This window comes from Acipenser ruthenus, chromosome 3, assembly GCF_902713425.1.
Source record: "Acipenser ruthenus chromosome 3, fAciRut3.2 maternal haplotype, whole genome shotgun sequence".
NCBI classification, from domain to species: Eukaryota; Metazoa; Chordata; class Actinopteri; order Acipenseriformes; family Acipenseridae; genus Acipenser; species Acipenser ruthenus.
Genome location: NC_081191.1, coordinates 15,234,267 through 15,249,484, shown reverse-complemented (window position 1 = coordinate 15,249,484; position 15,218 = coordinate 15,234,267). Strand labels below are relative to the sequence as shown.

Here is a 15,218-nt window from a genome sequence, read left to right as displayed (position 1 = left end):
TATTTCTACTACTTCAGTGTAAATAAAAAGAAATGGTTCACATACACAGTTAATATCCCTTAACTAAGCTAAAACATTATTTACAGTTATTACTGGGAAACTGAAAATACAAGACTGATGTTAGTACAGTGGATATGTAAATGAATTGTACCTTTGATGATAGGCTACAAGCATGAAATTTGGCAGACAACTAGGGCATGTCCCTTTTTAACAAAAAAAACCCAACGTTATTTCGGTTATTTATTGTAGTAGTATTTAAACAGCAAATACAGCTACAGTAAAGTGATTGGTCAAATTGACTTTTGTTTACATGTAAAATATGTTTCAATGTCTACATTAAATACAGACTACATCAAAAAGTTTACTGTGTGCAGATAACGATATTAAAAATAACAACGATGTCTGTGCAGCTATACTGAGGGATGAAAAGACACCTCCTGAAAGCCTTACATAGAAACCAAACGGAAGATTAAAATAAAGAAAAAAAGGCACGCTTCCTAATATTTGTGCTATTTTTTTGCTTAGTCTGTGACTTCCATTCATTGCTAATCTAATATCTAATCGGTGATGCTTTTGTGCCTCAAACTAAGTAAAACAAAGTGCCCGAGTTCATCACTGTTTCAGTGGGGGAGAAAAGAGAGGCGCGTTCCCGTTCAGCTGTCTTTCGAAAAAAAAAAAGAAATCACTAATATATATATGTGTGTGTGTATATATCTTATTCTGATTTGTTTTAACAGTATTTTATAAAAAGCATTCACTGTAACAACTAGTTAAGGGTCTTCTTACCTAAAATGCTGGCATTGTTCTGTCACCCCAGATAGCACAGCAACGTTGGGCCAACGTCGGGCCAACGGAGCACGAATGGTCAGATCGACGTTTTTAGAGAAACGGAGAAAACAGCACCCCTTCATGATCGGTAATACAAGGTATTACATCATTACCAGACATATATTTCTACAAAAATTACACATAACTAGAGTTGCTAGCAACTATAAAGGCTTCCAAGCAGTTATCGTGAAATTTAAGCGCATTGGTTATTATAGATGAAACGTTATCATCACAACTGTGCTAACTGTGCTAACTGTTTTATAGCCAGTTGCGTATGTTGATGATGTCATAAATCACCGTTTGACCTTAAGGAGAGGTCAGAGGTCACGGGCGATGACATTTTTTCATAGATCACATATGACTTCCTATACGTGTCCCATTATAACTTTGACACTGTTGGCATGCCCTAGGAGTTAAAATTTCAACAACTGTAGTGTATTGCACCTTGGATTTCTGCACGAATGTATGAAAATAGAGCCGTCGTGAAACGGTTATTTGCGCGCTGCGGCCATGGTTTTTTAGCGAAAAAGCGTGGATATTACAAACAGTAGAAAGGACCTGGTCATGAACATGCTTGCCAATTTAGGTGTCGATTGACGTTGCGGTTTAAGACAAGAAGATTATTGAATATTTGGCGCCAATCCAGCGTAGCGGGCAAAGTAATTGTTCAATTCGATTGAACATATGTTTTTTTATAGGCCATTGCTCTACTATATTTTGTGGTAACTGAGGTAATTATTTAACTTCTGTTTGAGGTAGTTTGTGGTACTCTGGTAACTTAGTGTTAAAGGACCGCTTAAAAAAAGCTGGTCTATTTTTTTGTTCAAAAACGGTGTTATAACTACAACAAATACAAACGTATTTATTTATTTATTTATTTATTTACACGGTCCTTTTCAAATGTGTGTGTAGCTAACTGGCAATATTTTAGAGAGGACTGCGTTATAATTAGCTATATATATTAACTTTCTTGGTCATTTGGTTTTCTCATAATTCATTATCATCACTGCTTTCAGGCAAAAATTATGGTATGAAAGAAAACGTGAAAACGATTCCGGTTTTTACTTCTGATAGAATAAAAATACCGTTACATTGCTAACAATGCTGACATTAGGTCATTCCGTTGTGTAGACAGTTACTGATTTGATTGAATTAGGAATATAAATATTATAAAAGCGATATTGTTTCCATGATTTTTGTAACAACCCATGCCGTGCCCTGGCGTGTCAGCACCATGCTGTGCCAGCATCCTTTTGTACCTGATACTGCCACGGCGCGGGAGCTGCCCAGAGCCGGGTGGTTGTGTGCGAGAACGTGTAACGAAACGGAAAAAATGTTGGCAAACAAACAAAGAACTCTGGGAGGATTTTAAAATTAAAATGTTGATTTAAACATGTGGAGAATATAACATACAAAAGCAATTGAATACTACCGTTAGGAACATAAAAGTGTCACTTTATCTCACTAGCCTAATAGAATAGAATGTTTCCCGGTGCTGTGAACAAGGTGGGAAAAAAGCATTTTGGCCCTTAAAAAGGCTTCTATTGAAATGGAAGAGAGATAGAGGGGAAGTTACAGATTTGCAGCAGCTGAAAACCAGCGATTATTTGTAAATGTGATTGTTTTAAAAAAAAGCAGAAAAGTTTGCTATCACGCAATACTGTCCGTGAGACTGCTGCCTTCTGTGTAAATAGTTCAGTGATTTTTATTCTGCTTTCGGTCATTTTTATTCCATCTAGACGCGTCTTCGAGACCATGTGTTACCATTGTCCTTATTGCGTCATTTCTGTTATCAACACAGATTGATATATTTCGTGGGGACAACTTGTCCTGCTTCCATTACTGTGCTGTTTAAGTACCATGCTGACACGGCACGGAAATAGTAATCGTGGAAACGAGGTATACAAGGATGCTGGTACGGCATGGTGCTGACACGCCAGGGCAAGGTATGGGTTTACACAAAAACCATGGACACAATGTGGCACGCTTTCATAACAATGACAGAACAATGCAGCACGATGCTGCAGGTTCGTGGAAACGAGGCACATGCCATAAGACCTTTACACGCTGCGATTTTACTGAATACGTTATAGAATTTTGATTTCGAACTGGAGTTTCTGGAATCCATCGGGGGGCATGCCTTAGCTATGTGCAAAATGTTATGCTTGTATCAACAAATACAATACCCCCAGTATTTCACATATCCGCTGGACTAGAGTTTGTAAATAAGGTAAGAAAGGCTTTAATTTGCACAGCATTGTAAATAGATTTTCCAGTACTGGTATCCTGTTATAGCTGTAACCTGTTAAAAATCTATTTTGTCACATGCAGCTGTCCACGAACAAATATAAAATAATACTATAATTTTAAAACGTATTTGGGGAAAAAATATAAAATGCTACCCATTTTTTTTTTTGTTTAATATGTAAAAAAAAAAAAAAAAGAAAAGAAACGTGTTCATAATGCCCCCGGTCTCATACAACAAAACTAACATATCGATATTTGAAACCGGCACAACTTAAACACGTTTACAGTACTGTATTAACATTACAGTAGAGTAACAACACAGTACTGCAGCTTTTATATTGGGAGACAAAAGTAATCCTATTTCCAACATTGCGCACCGGATGTAGTTTATTTTGTATCCGGAAGTACAAGGCTATGTGTACCAAGAACATGGCGGCTGACTCTACGATGGAGCTGCTGTTTTTGGACACTTTTAAACATCAAAGTGCTGAGGTATGAGAAGTAACTTCTGATTTCATTTCTAAGCATTTGGTGCATTACATTACTCAACATATTTGTGGTACATCTACTTGCATAAAATATTCTGGTTTATGAAATTCGTTTGAATTCCTCAACAGCGGGATGCACATTTGCAACTACTTGATGTTTTGATTACCTTCTTGCCGAGACTTATTTAAATGTATAAGCAGTGCTAATGTGATTTGGTATGCTGCACATTATGCTATGCATCGTAAAAGAAACGTAAAATCATATTTTTTTCTGAAGTGTGTAGAACGCGCTTGTCCCAATGCACATCACATCACAACACAGACACACTCCACTGACTTGGCGGTAAGCAGTACTAAGTATATCTGAAGTTTGTTTCCTTTTTAAAGAAATGCATCATTACGTTATTAAATTGTGTTATTTTTTTATCGAAGGTTATCCATTTTAAAAGTACTGTACATCCTTTTTTTTATATAAGCAATTTGTAATTTGAAATACTGTTGTTCAGGCCTAATGCCTCCCCCAACTCTGTTTCTGCTGTGCAAGTACAGCTTAGCATATTTACTTTTTGAAACGGCAAGGTTCAATTATAGCGTTCAAATACAAAATATGTTAATACAAAAAAGAACCCTCTTATCTGGATCTTTATTGAAGAAATTTAAAATACAAGGAAAGATTTAACGATTAAGATAAAGGTATTGCTTTATAAAATACGACGTGTCGGATTTGTCAAATTTCCGGGTGGGGGGCGGGTAAAATGGACACACAACAAAACCTCGTGCTAAGCTTTGATACATCTAGCACACAATACACAATTTCAACAGTTAACAACCTCATTGATAACTACACATAGTATAACAACAATAAATGGAACATAATACAACATATGTATTTAAAAAAAAAAAAAAAAGAAAAACAGCCAGGGAAATCACCCCCATCAAATCGCACCCTGGGTCATTTTAGTATGCTGTCAATAGCTATGTTTCCATCAACAAGACGAACAAATGTCTAGCGAACTTGCAAAATATCGCAGAAAAATATGTGAATCTTCACGTACAAAAACAGGTTTTCATTAAACTGGATTCTAGCGAACAAACAGTTGTACGTAATGACGTCATGAGCTTAAATGATTCTCGCTTACAATATTCTCAACAAAATAATAGTTCGATGCATTTCCGTCCATTTTTTTCTATTCTCTCGCTGACCACTGTACAATTTTTTTTGAAGCCGTACTCTTTCCCTCGTATGTAATTAGTAATAATAATAATAATAACAATAATAATAATAATAATAATAATAATGATGACAGACAGAATCACAGTCCAGTATCAGAGATACCCTCGGGAAATATCTGCACCGAAACCTGCTTGGGAAAATGAATATTTTGTTTTTTAACGGTCCAGGGGTGGAATGCATGAGGTGTGCTCAGGTAATAAAGTACTGTAATTACAGTCTACAATGGCCAGAGATCATGCCGAGAAATGGTGTAAAAAGATGACGAAAATATTAAATATGTCTGCAGCAGGAAATTAGATGTTTGTAAGAGAAGTGAAAGAAAACAGTCTCAGGTGTATGTCGGCATTTGTGAACTTGAACAAAAAGACGCACAGAAAGATCTCTGTCTTGCCTGCACTGACGTTATGCAAAAGCTGTTACAATTTACAACAGGTAGCGTCTTTAAAGAAATCGCCACAAAAATGAACACCAATCCCGCTGCCTTACAAAGACTGCACTGTAATGCATAAACTGTTGCCACAAACAATGAGACATTTGGCTACTGCCGTTTCAGCTTAACACTGAAGTCAGCGGTAGATCACCTTTGTGCGCAGCATGTGACATGAAAGCACTGACCAAAGTGGCACGAGTCGATGTATTATTTACCATAGTTTTTTAACCTTAACATCTGGACGCTGTAATGCAGAAAATATAAGAGCAACCATATTCAGTTGTTTGAAAAATTAACACAATAACGATTATGTAGGCTTGGTGGAACAGTGGTTAAAGAAAATGGCCTGTAACCAGAAGGTCCCCGGTTCAAATCCCACCTCAACCACTGACTCATTGTGTGACCCTGAGCAAGTCACTTAACCTCCTTGTGCTTCATCCTTCTGATGAGACATAAAACCGAGTACCTATTGTATGTGACTGCAGCAGCAATTGTTGATGCAAAGTTCACAACCTAGTCTGTAAGTCACTTTGGATAAAAGCGTATGTTAAATTACTAATTAATAAAATTGTGTGGTTTAAATGGGACAGTGCACCAGTAATGCTATCACAGCATTATGAGGTATGTTTATTTTATAATATAATTAAATGTACCTAATACTAACGCACATGATATATGATCTTGTCCTAGTGAGGTCAGTATTTTGTAAGGTGTCTATCATGTAACAGGACTCTGTCGATCCCTGCATATGATATGTGTTATTTAAGACCAAATAAAAAAAATGTGTGGTTCTGGTTAAGCTGGGGGGAAAAAAATAGGGTAGGCAGGTAGGTAAAACTTTATTTTATTTCCTGAATAAGCAGCAGTGTTTCCCCTAGAAAATCACATAGGCCCGGCGGGGGCGGTTGCAGCTTATTTTTCATGGCTTGGAGAAAACAGCCATGGCCTTCTGATAATCATATTCGGAAACTGGAAGTCAGTAAACCTCCAGGCTGTGTTTCAAACAAACACTCACGTCTTTGATATTTAACAAGTTTGATTTGCCTTACATTGACACTTCAACACACAAATCTTAATTCATGCAAGTGAACTGAAAATTGATAATTGGAGGAAATGTCAAAATAAGTGAAAATACTCTCCCATATGGATTATTAACAGCATTATACTTCATTGATAATTTACGTTATTCACATTGTATTATCGTTAGTGACACAAAGCATTTCTTTTAGTTACAAATCAATCAACCTATTATTTATGGTATTTGTAAACATACCACGTTCAGTGTTGTACAGCCAGGGGCTGTACCGGGGTCCTTTACCCAATCCTCATTCCATCCCGGGAGGCGATGTTTTCTGTGGGACTCGCTCCTTACAGTGGCAGATGCACATGCTGACCTAACAGCTCCGCTGCTCCTCTGAGCTAACAGATTCACTGCTGCGCTGCTCCTGTGACCTAACAGCTCCGCTGATGCGCTGCTCCTCTGAGCTAACAGATTCACTGCTGCGCTGCTCCTGTGACCTAACAGCTCCACTGATGCGCTGCTCCTCTGAGCTAACAGATTCACTGCTGCGCTGCTCCTGTGACCTAACAGCTCCACTGATGCGCTGCTCCTCTGAGCTAACAGATTCACTGCTGCACTGCTACGCTGCTTCTCTGAGCTAACAGATCCGCTGCTGCGCTACTTCTGTGAGCTAACAGATTCACTGCTGCGCTGCTCCTGTGACCTAACAGCTCCGCTGCTGCGCTGCTCCTCTGAGCTAACATATCCACTGCTGTGCTGCTCCTCTGAGCTAACAGATCCACTGCTGTGCTGCTCCTCTGAGCTAACAGATCCTCTGCTGCGCTGCTCCTCTGAGCTAACATCTGCTGCTGCGCTGCTCCTCTGAGCTAACAGATCCACTGATGCGCTGCTTCTCTGAGCTAACAGATCCACTGCTGCGCTGCTCCTCTGAGCTAACAGATCCACTGCTGTGCTGCTCCTCTGAGCTAACAGATCCTCTGCTGCGCTGCTCCTGTGACCTAACAGCTCCACTGCTCCTCTGAGCTAACAGATCCTCTGCTGCGCTGCTCCTGTGACCTAACAGCTCCGCTGCTCCTCTGAGCTAACAGATCCACTGCTGTGCTGCTCCTCTGAGCTAACAGATCCTCTGCTGCGCTGCTCCTGTGACCTAACAGCTCCGCTGCTCCTCTGAGCTAACAGATCCACTGCTGTGCTGCTCCTCTGAGCTAACAGATCCACTGCTGCGCTGCTCCTGTGACCTAACAGCTCCGCTGCTCCTCTGAGCTAACAGATCCACTGATGCGCTGCTTCTCTGAGTTAACAGATCCACTGCTGCGCTGCTCCTCTGAGCTAACAGATCCACTGCTGTGCTGCTCCTCTGAGCTAACAGATCCTCTGCTGCGCTGCTCCTGTGACCTAACAGCTCCGCTGCTCCTCTGAGCTAATAGCTCTGAAGCTGCTGGTTGACTGCATGTCTAGAGCAGAGACAGTTTAACTTGCAGTCGCTGCTGCAGGCAAGTGACTTACTTCAGAGTCTCCCCCCTCGTCAACCCTTGTACTTTGGTCCGCTTTTTAGGTGACATTCTGAATGTAAAGGGTATGAAAGCAAGATGAGCATTAATTACTTTCAGACCGTCGGGCCTAATTCCGATTAAATGACAGTATGTAATAATTTCGATAAAATTGAATCATTTATCTCAGGGTACATTTTAGACATCATATACTGTATCTATATACATACATCATTTTATCATGTTAAATGATAACACATAGCTGATCTATTATTTTTTTATCTGGCTTTGTGTACATTTAACATGTTTTGAGATGACCCTATAAAGAAAACATGTAATTGTTATCACAATAATACAGTACCGGTAAGAAATTAAAGTTACTTTCACTTTCAGATATTTCTGTATGTTTTAATAGTTGGACATGTGCAACAGTAGCTAACAGCAGTTCAATGGACATTAAAATATTTATATATTAATTGGATTGTTGGGGAACTTTGAAATAAATTACCTACCTGTTTAACTTTTTTCATGGAACAGTATTTGAAAGGCTTCAGCGGCAATGTTTTCGATATTCAAGTATTCCTTTCAGTTCACACACAAGTACATTAAGAGCGAAAACGAGGCGGCGCACAGTGATCAGTTTTTCACATTGATATCGAAAAATGTAGCACGTTATTTGACCTTTGAAGGTTTGGATCACATTACCGAAGGAAGGTTCGGACCGTCTGTGGTACTAATTTGCATAATTTACTAGTGTCATCACCAGTACTTGTTTATATTTGATTTAAAATCCTATTATTTCACAGGTATTCCATATAAATGGAATAAAACATTCATGTGTAGTATAAAAATATGTTGTATCGAACAGCAGTTATGTTTTTATAATTTAAATACAAATACAAGTTGTTTGTGTACACGTAATTGATGCTGCATGCTATATATACAGTAAGCTTGAATTTATGGACAGCAGTGTTGAGTAGTGGTTAGTGCTCTGGACTCTTGACTGGAGGGTCGTGGGTTCAATCCCAGGTGGGGGGGGGGGGGCACTGCTGCTGTACCCTTGAGCAAGGTACTTTACCTAGATTGCTCCAGTAAAAAACCCAACTGTATAAATGGGTAATTGTATGTTAAAATGATGTGATATCTTTTAACAATTGTAAGTCACGCTGGATAATAATTACATAATTATTAGGGATGTGCTTTTGGTACATTTTGGTACATTTTTAATAGCTTTGCAGTGTCAGCGTTTAAGCCATATCTCAACACACACACACACACACACTCTTTATATTACATTCTGATACTGACAGCCCTGGTTAGTATTTTCTAAGCAAATAAACCCTATTAAGCAAATAAAATTCTAACATAGCAAAGACTTAACTACAAAGTAAAAAACAAACAAAAAAAACACATACACATCAGTGTATATATTGAAATCTTAATGTTTGTAATTAAAGTTGCTAGTGAAGATACAACTATATACAGATTGAACACATTTTCAGATAGTATGTTTTTAGAATAGTGTGTTTCTTAAAGGTTTGTTTAAAACAGTTTAGTTTTTATTTATTTTTTTTATAAGTAAGTTTGCCCAAAATGATATGATTTAAAAATAAAAACATTGAGAGACAAACATCACCCACTCTACAGCGCTAATGCAAAATGGCTCCAGGAAAGCAAAAGCAAGTAGTACTTACAATTGAAAAAAAGTTGGAAATACTTTCACTTTTGGAAAAGGTAATTACCTAGGATAAAACAGCACAATATTTTGGAATTGTAAAGAGCACTGTGACTGATATTAAAAATTCTGCCTCAGAGATTTAAAAGTTTGCGGTCTTTGATATTAGGTGTGGGATTTTTGAGATCTATTGTTGTTCGAGACGAGTACTTGAGCATTACAATTAACGAGTACTTGAATCAAATGCCACTCTCCTCTACATACAGTACTAGTGTACATAAACGTCCCAAACAGTCCTATTTTAAATGCCAAACTAGCATACAATCAAGTGATATATTAAGTAATTAATAATATAATGTTTGCCTTCTTGTGCAGTTAATTGTATATGGTCAGGTATTAATAAATAACATAAAGTATTCAAAATCACGTATCGACACGACTTTACATTAAATTGTAATGCCTGGCCTACCTGTTTGAAGTGTGTCTCAGAGGTCCTTTACTTTAGTGCAGTAGCTCCAACATGCAAATAAAAACTGTACTAAACATAAACGGCCATTCAGTCTAAAAGCTTACAGAACAATTTTAAGTGAAAAAAGCCTTCCACCTATGGGAAAATTGGGGAATGGGGTTTACGAGTGTGGTAATTGCAACTTTTTCTCCCTTTGAAAGTTTTTTATGAACAGCACGATTTTCTTTAAGTTTTTCCAGCCTCGCTGTTATTGTTTAAGGGTCGGCACAGTATTGGGATAATCTTACATCGATTTAAAAACTGCAGCATTCACAATTCACACGCACTGTCCTCATAGGGGATGTAGCAGGGCGGTAGCGAGCCCTGTACATTTATTTGTTTATTTAATTTTAGATCGGGGTCTCCCCCTCCGCCCCTGTGCAGTGTATTTTGTATTTGTTTTTTATTTTATTTATGTATTTATTTCTGTGACGGCGAGGCGCTGCAGGTTTTGTTATTGTTTTATTTAAAATGTTTTCTGGCAGAGGCGAGAGTGGGTACTCGTCCTGTGCCAGGAATAATTAGGCAAACTCGTGCAGAAGATGGCCATCTCCCGAGTTAATTAAGTGATAAATTTTGTTGCTAATCGGGAGATGGTCACCTGAATATAAAAGCCTGCAGCTCTCCAGCTTGGGGTGGTTGTACGAGAGGAGCGTAGAGAGCGTGGAGAGAGAGAAAGAGAAAAACGAAACTTAAAAAAACACATAGGAACAGTGAAGGCAATCTGCCCAGCCTGACCTGTGTTTTATTTATTTTGTGTTCGAGATTTTTTTTTTGTTTACCTTTTTATTTTGCTCTGTGAGCAAATGTTTTTTTGTTAAAACCTTTTATTTATTTTTGTATTTAAATAAAACGGCGGCCAGCCGCGTCTTTATTTGAAAACTGCAGTGCCTGGTGTCAGTTTGTTTTAGTTCCTGCTTCTGCCGTGACGTCACCGCCCAGCCACCCTGTCACAGGGGATAACATGATCACGCCCTGTTCGGCCAAATCTATAGCAAATGTTTGCTTTTTATTGCCATCAGTAGCTCCAGCCACAATAATTCTGAATGTCTTCATTTCAAATGGTGAAGCATTGAACTTGTGTTTTTGTGGTACGGCAGTTTTGTTTGGCATAGTTATTTACATACCACGGTTTTCTTGTCCGGTTCCTCAAAATACCTTCAAACGTGCTTCCCTTGTTTAGAGATGCAATTTTAAATATCGAACAAACTCAGAAAAAATGCTTGTCATTAACATTATTACCCCAAGCTTACATGCAAGCAGCATCAGTTATGTGTAAATAAACGTTTATTTTTATTGAAATTATACAAACATGATTACTGTTCTACATAATGTATTTTTAAACTACATGTAAATGTTTTATTAAATTTTTATAAGGATTACCTGTAAAATAATAGGATTTTCAATCAAATATAAACAAGTAGCTATGGTAACGTCACCAGTAAATTATGCAAATAATTACCAATCGAAGGTTCAAACTGTCCTTCGGTAATGTGTTCCAAACCTTCAAAGGTCAAAATGTGCCCTTCGTTACAGCCCTAAACTTATGTGTGTGTGTGTGTATGTGTATGTATACACTGTGGATTACTGTGTAACATTGCAAGTAACACTTTAAAAACTATTATGCATATTAAATTGATTTCAGCAGTTTATGCATATATGACTGGCACTTGCCTACAATCTGCCCAGCATTACTGAATACCTGCTCACTAGGGACTGACTATGCCCGGATGCTTAATGCTTCTAAGCAAAGATACAACTTTTGGAACGATCTTGGTTGTTTTTCTTCATTTTTACTCTGGGGTAGTTCAAATGAATAAATGCAGGTTTTGTTTGAAGTTTTGTAGGGTGCCATCTCCAGAGGTTTCGCTTACGCAGAATTCCGCATTATATATGGAGGACATTTTAATAAAACGTAAAGAAATAACAGCAGTGCGTTTCTGAAATGCAGATATAAAAGACCACAGATCCCCTTTTCATCCCTATCCAATAATTTTGTTTATATTATGAAGTAGTTGTATGCAATGCAACGTGTAAAAATGGTTCCACTGCTCCTTCGTCTTTATATATAAAAAAAAAAAATTAAAAAATTAAAAAAAACGGAGGGTGGGCTCAGTATCCCATATAGCACTGTGCATGTCCCTGGTATTAGAGCATCTTGCATGTTGACACTCAGCCAAGAATTTGGACAAGTAAAAGACCATGGGTGAGGCCTGCAGGGTTTTTATTGAGAACAATTACGACATCTTTCCTGCTTTCGCAAAACTTGCAGCAATTGCAATTACAATACCTGTATCCAGTGTACCAGCAGAATGGGGTTTAAGCTGTCAGAACAGAGCGCAGACCAGCAAACACTCTCGTTTACGTGAGGATCATCTAAAACTTAGGACAAAAAAAAAAAAAAAAAGTTACGCGTTGGTGTGTCCAGTCCTTTTAGGGTGCTAAAAGGCATGGTGCAAACATAGATACACAGTATAAAAATGTAAGCCTTAATGAATGGATTAACTCCCCCCCCGGACATCATGAGCGCCCAGTGGCCCCCCCAGATTTGGACATTGCCTTATCTGGCCCTCCAGTGAATGTAATTTAATACCCCTGCTATTATTATTATTATTATTATTATTATTATTATTATTTATTTCTTAGCAGACACCCTTATCCAGGGCGACTTACAATTGTTACAAGATATCACATTATATTTACATACAATTACCCATTTATACAGTTGTGTTTTTTTTTTTAACTGGAACAATCTAGGTAAAGTACCTTGCTCAAGGGTACAGAAGCAGTGTCCTCCACCTGGGATTGAACCCACAACCCCCCGGTCAAGAGTCCAAAGCCCTAACCACTACTCAACACTGCTGCCCTAACATACATACTATGCTATACATACTGTTGCTGTATGTCATGGGCTGGGTGTCAGCTTTTTACATCATACTGGTGTGTCGTTTTTAATTTACAGCCCTGGCGGGGGATGCATGTTACTAACATACTTGATTAATAATAGAGACACGGCTCTGTGCAATACAGTGTGTGTTATATTTCAGACATCAATTATGCAGTTGTTTTCTAGAGGACTGGATGTTTCTGACATAAGTGTTTTATTATACTAATAAGGTACACATTCTGAAATGTTGTAGGCTCTTGTTTGGAATACACGTAAACAAGTTCCTGGAAGAAATTCCAAAGAACCTCTGAAAAAGAAAACATTTAAAGCGACATGCGCTAGTATGTGATATAAGATTTTTTAAGACCTGAATCAGCTGCTCCACCCAGATTTTGTGCCAGTCAAGCAAAACCAAGTTTTTCTTTTGGCCTCAGTTGTTTTTACACTGAACTATGATGTTGATTCTAAAGAATCTTGTCCTGTCTGTACCTGCGTAAACAGTATTTGGATAGAGACAAAGGATCAATACTAAAATGTAAACTAGTTTTAAAAAAGTGCGTTCTGTATACAGCAATTACTATAAAAGGGATCATCTAATGTACTTGTTTAACATTAACATGCACAACCTGCTTTCATTGCTGCTAGCAGTTCTTAGTAATGTTCATCAATGTCAGTATGCAAATTTTTTTCTTGTCCTGTACTGTTTTTGAAGCAATAGAAAATGTGTGTTAGTTTTGCATATATCTAGAGATCTTCTTGTCCAATTGATGTTAAACTTGTGATGTATTATAATTGGGGCCATTTTTTTCAGGTTTTATTAATTTAATTTTTTGGTGTTTATTTTTAGCTATTTTTCAAGTTATATGTAATTTTTTTGTTAGTTTGGTTTTTTTCTGTCACAATATGTATAGTAACTCGACAGTATTTGCACATTTAAGTTGTACCTTCTTTCCTTTGCTGTCTTCCACAATGAAATCCTTATTCTTCTGGGGGTTTTGTGTGTTTAGGCATTTTTTTTACATTTTGCCACAATTTGCAATTCTGTTTTAAGTTCCACGAGCGTGTAAATACTACCTATAGTACTGTAATATAGCTTTAAATCTAGCAAGAACATCTTCATTTAAATCCTGCAAGCGTGTTACAATCCTCCAATAGAAATTGCTAAGTAGTTGGGGTGGGTTTAAGTATTCAGAACGAATCAATGCGAGCTACAAGTCAGGAAGGAGTAAATAAGTGCAAGGTATTTTTGTCATTTCTAGCGAATACAAACATCTGAATTTTGTATCCGAATACATGTCAATAAATGTTCGTTTGAATATTCGGATATTTGTCCCAGCACTAATTATAATCTATAGATATTATAATCTAGACTTCTCATCCTTTGCATTATACTTTCCCAGTTACCTCCCAATGTGTTACACTTATAAATGTCGTCTATTAAATCTGTTTTCAAATGTGTAATTAAATGCTATGTGAAGCCAATAATCCTGCTACTGTTTTTATACTTTGCACTAGGGATGCACCGAATCCAAGTTTTTAGGATTCAGCCGAGTAACGAATCCATCTCAAAAGATTCGGCCGAATACCGAATCCTACAAAACCTGAAGAAATTATCAAGAAAATTTAAGGAAACCTGTTCATGGAAAACTTTAAATAAATAGTATTTTTATTACCGAATGGAAATATATCCCCAAATAAGATTTTAGTTAAAAACGTAACAATACGGAACAGTGTACTGTACCTTTACATTTAAAGGAGAGCTGCATTGATCTTCTTTAATCTGAGGTTTCAACCTGCATCATCTGATCCAGGAGCTTTAAGGAAAAAATGAGTGACCTGAATCTCCCTGCGAAATAAAACCCACATTGATTTAAATGCATCGTGAGTATATCAAGTAAGCTACAAACTAGTTTACACAGTATTTTAATAAAACACTGCACTAACCAAAAGGTTCAACTTGTATTGGCATTACAATAACGTACAATTTAATTTACTAAAGCATATTTTTCAACTTTTGAACATTTGAAAGTGGTAAAGTTAGAAGTAAAACAACAAAAAAAACAATTGTGCACCCATTTCTTTTTATTTTTATTTTACTCAGTATTTCAACAAGTCAGTATAGTATGATCTCAAGAACACGTTTTACAGACATAGCAACAAAGCACAATTGTCTAAGACAGTTTGCCGTTACTATATATTACAGGTTTTAGTGCATAACTTTACTCCATGAAATGTACATTTGCTTTCAAGAAAATAAGGCATTCTGCATTTTAAGGTGAAAGTCTGCAGCGACTGTGAGCAAATGTCCCCAGCGGTACTGAAAAGTTTCTCACTTGGCACAGATATTGTGGGAGGGCAGAGATATGCCTGTGCCATTTTTGACAATAATGGTAAGCGATTACTGTTTGCC

The 15,218-nt window shown here is 37.4% G+C and overlaps 1 protein-coding gene across 3 annotated transcripts in view; it reads left to right on the top strand.

Moving 5' to 3' along the window:
- Window positions 1-3,457: 3,457 nt before the first annotated feature.
- The window catches only part of virma (vir like m6A methyltransferase associated), a 48,410-nt gene continuing 36,649 nt past the window's right edge, over window positions 3,458-15,218 (top strand). For all 3 annotated transcript variants that reach the window (XM_033992606.3, XM_033992605.3, XM_033992604.3), the window contains exon 1: window positions 3,458-3,567. In XM_033992606.3, the coding sequence (XP_033848497.2) occupies window positions 3,490-3,567 (78 nt within the window). In that variant the 5' untranslated portion in view covers window positions 3,458-3,489. The remainder of the gene's footprint in view (window positions 3,568-15,218) is intronic.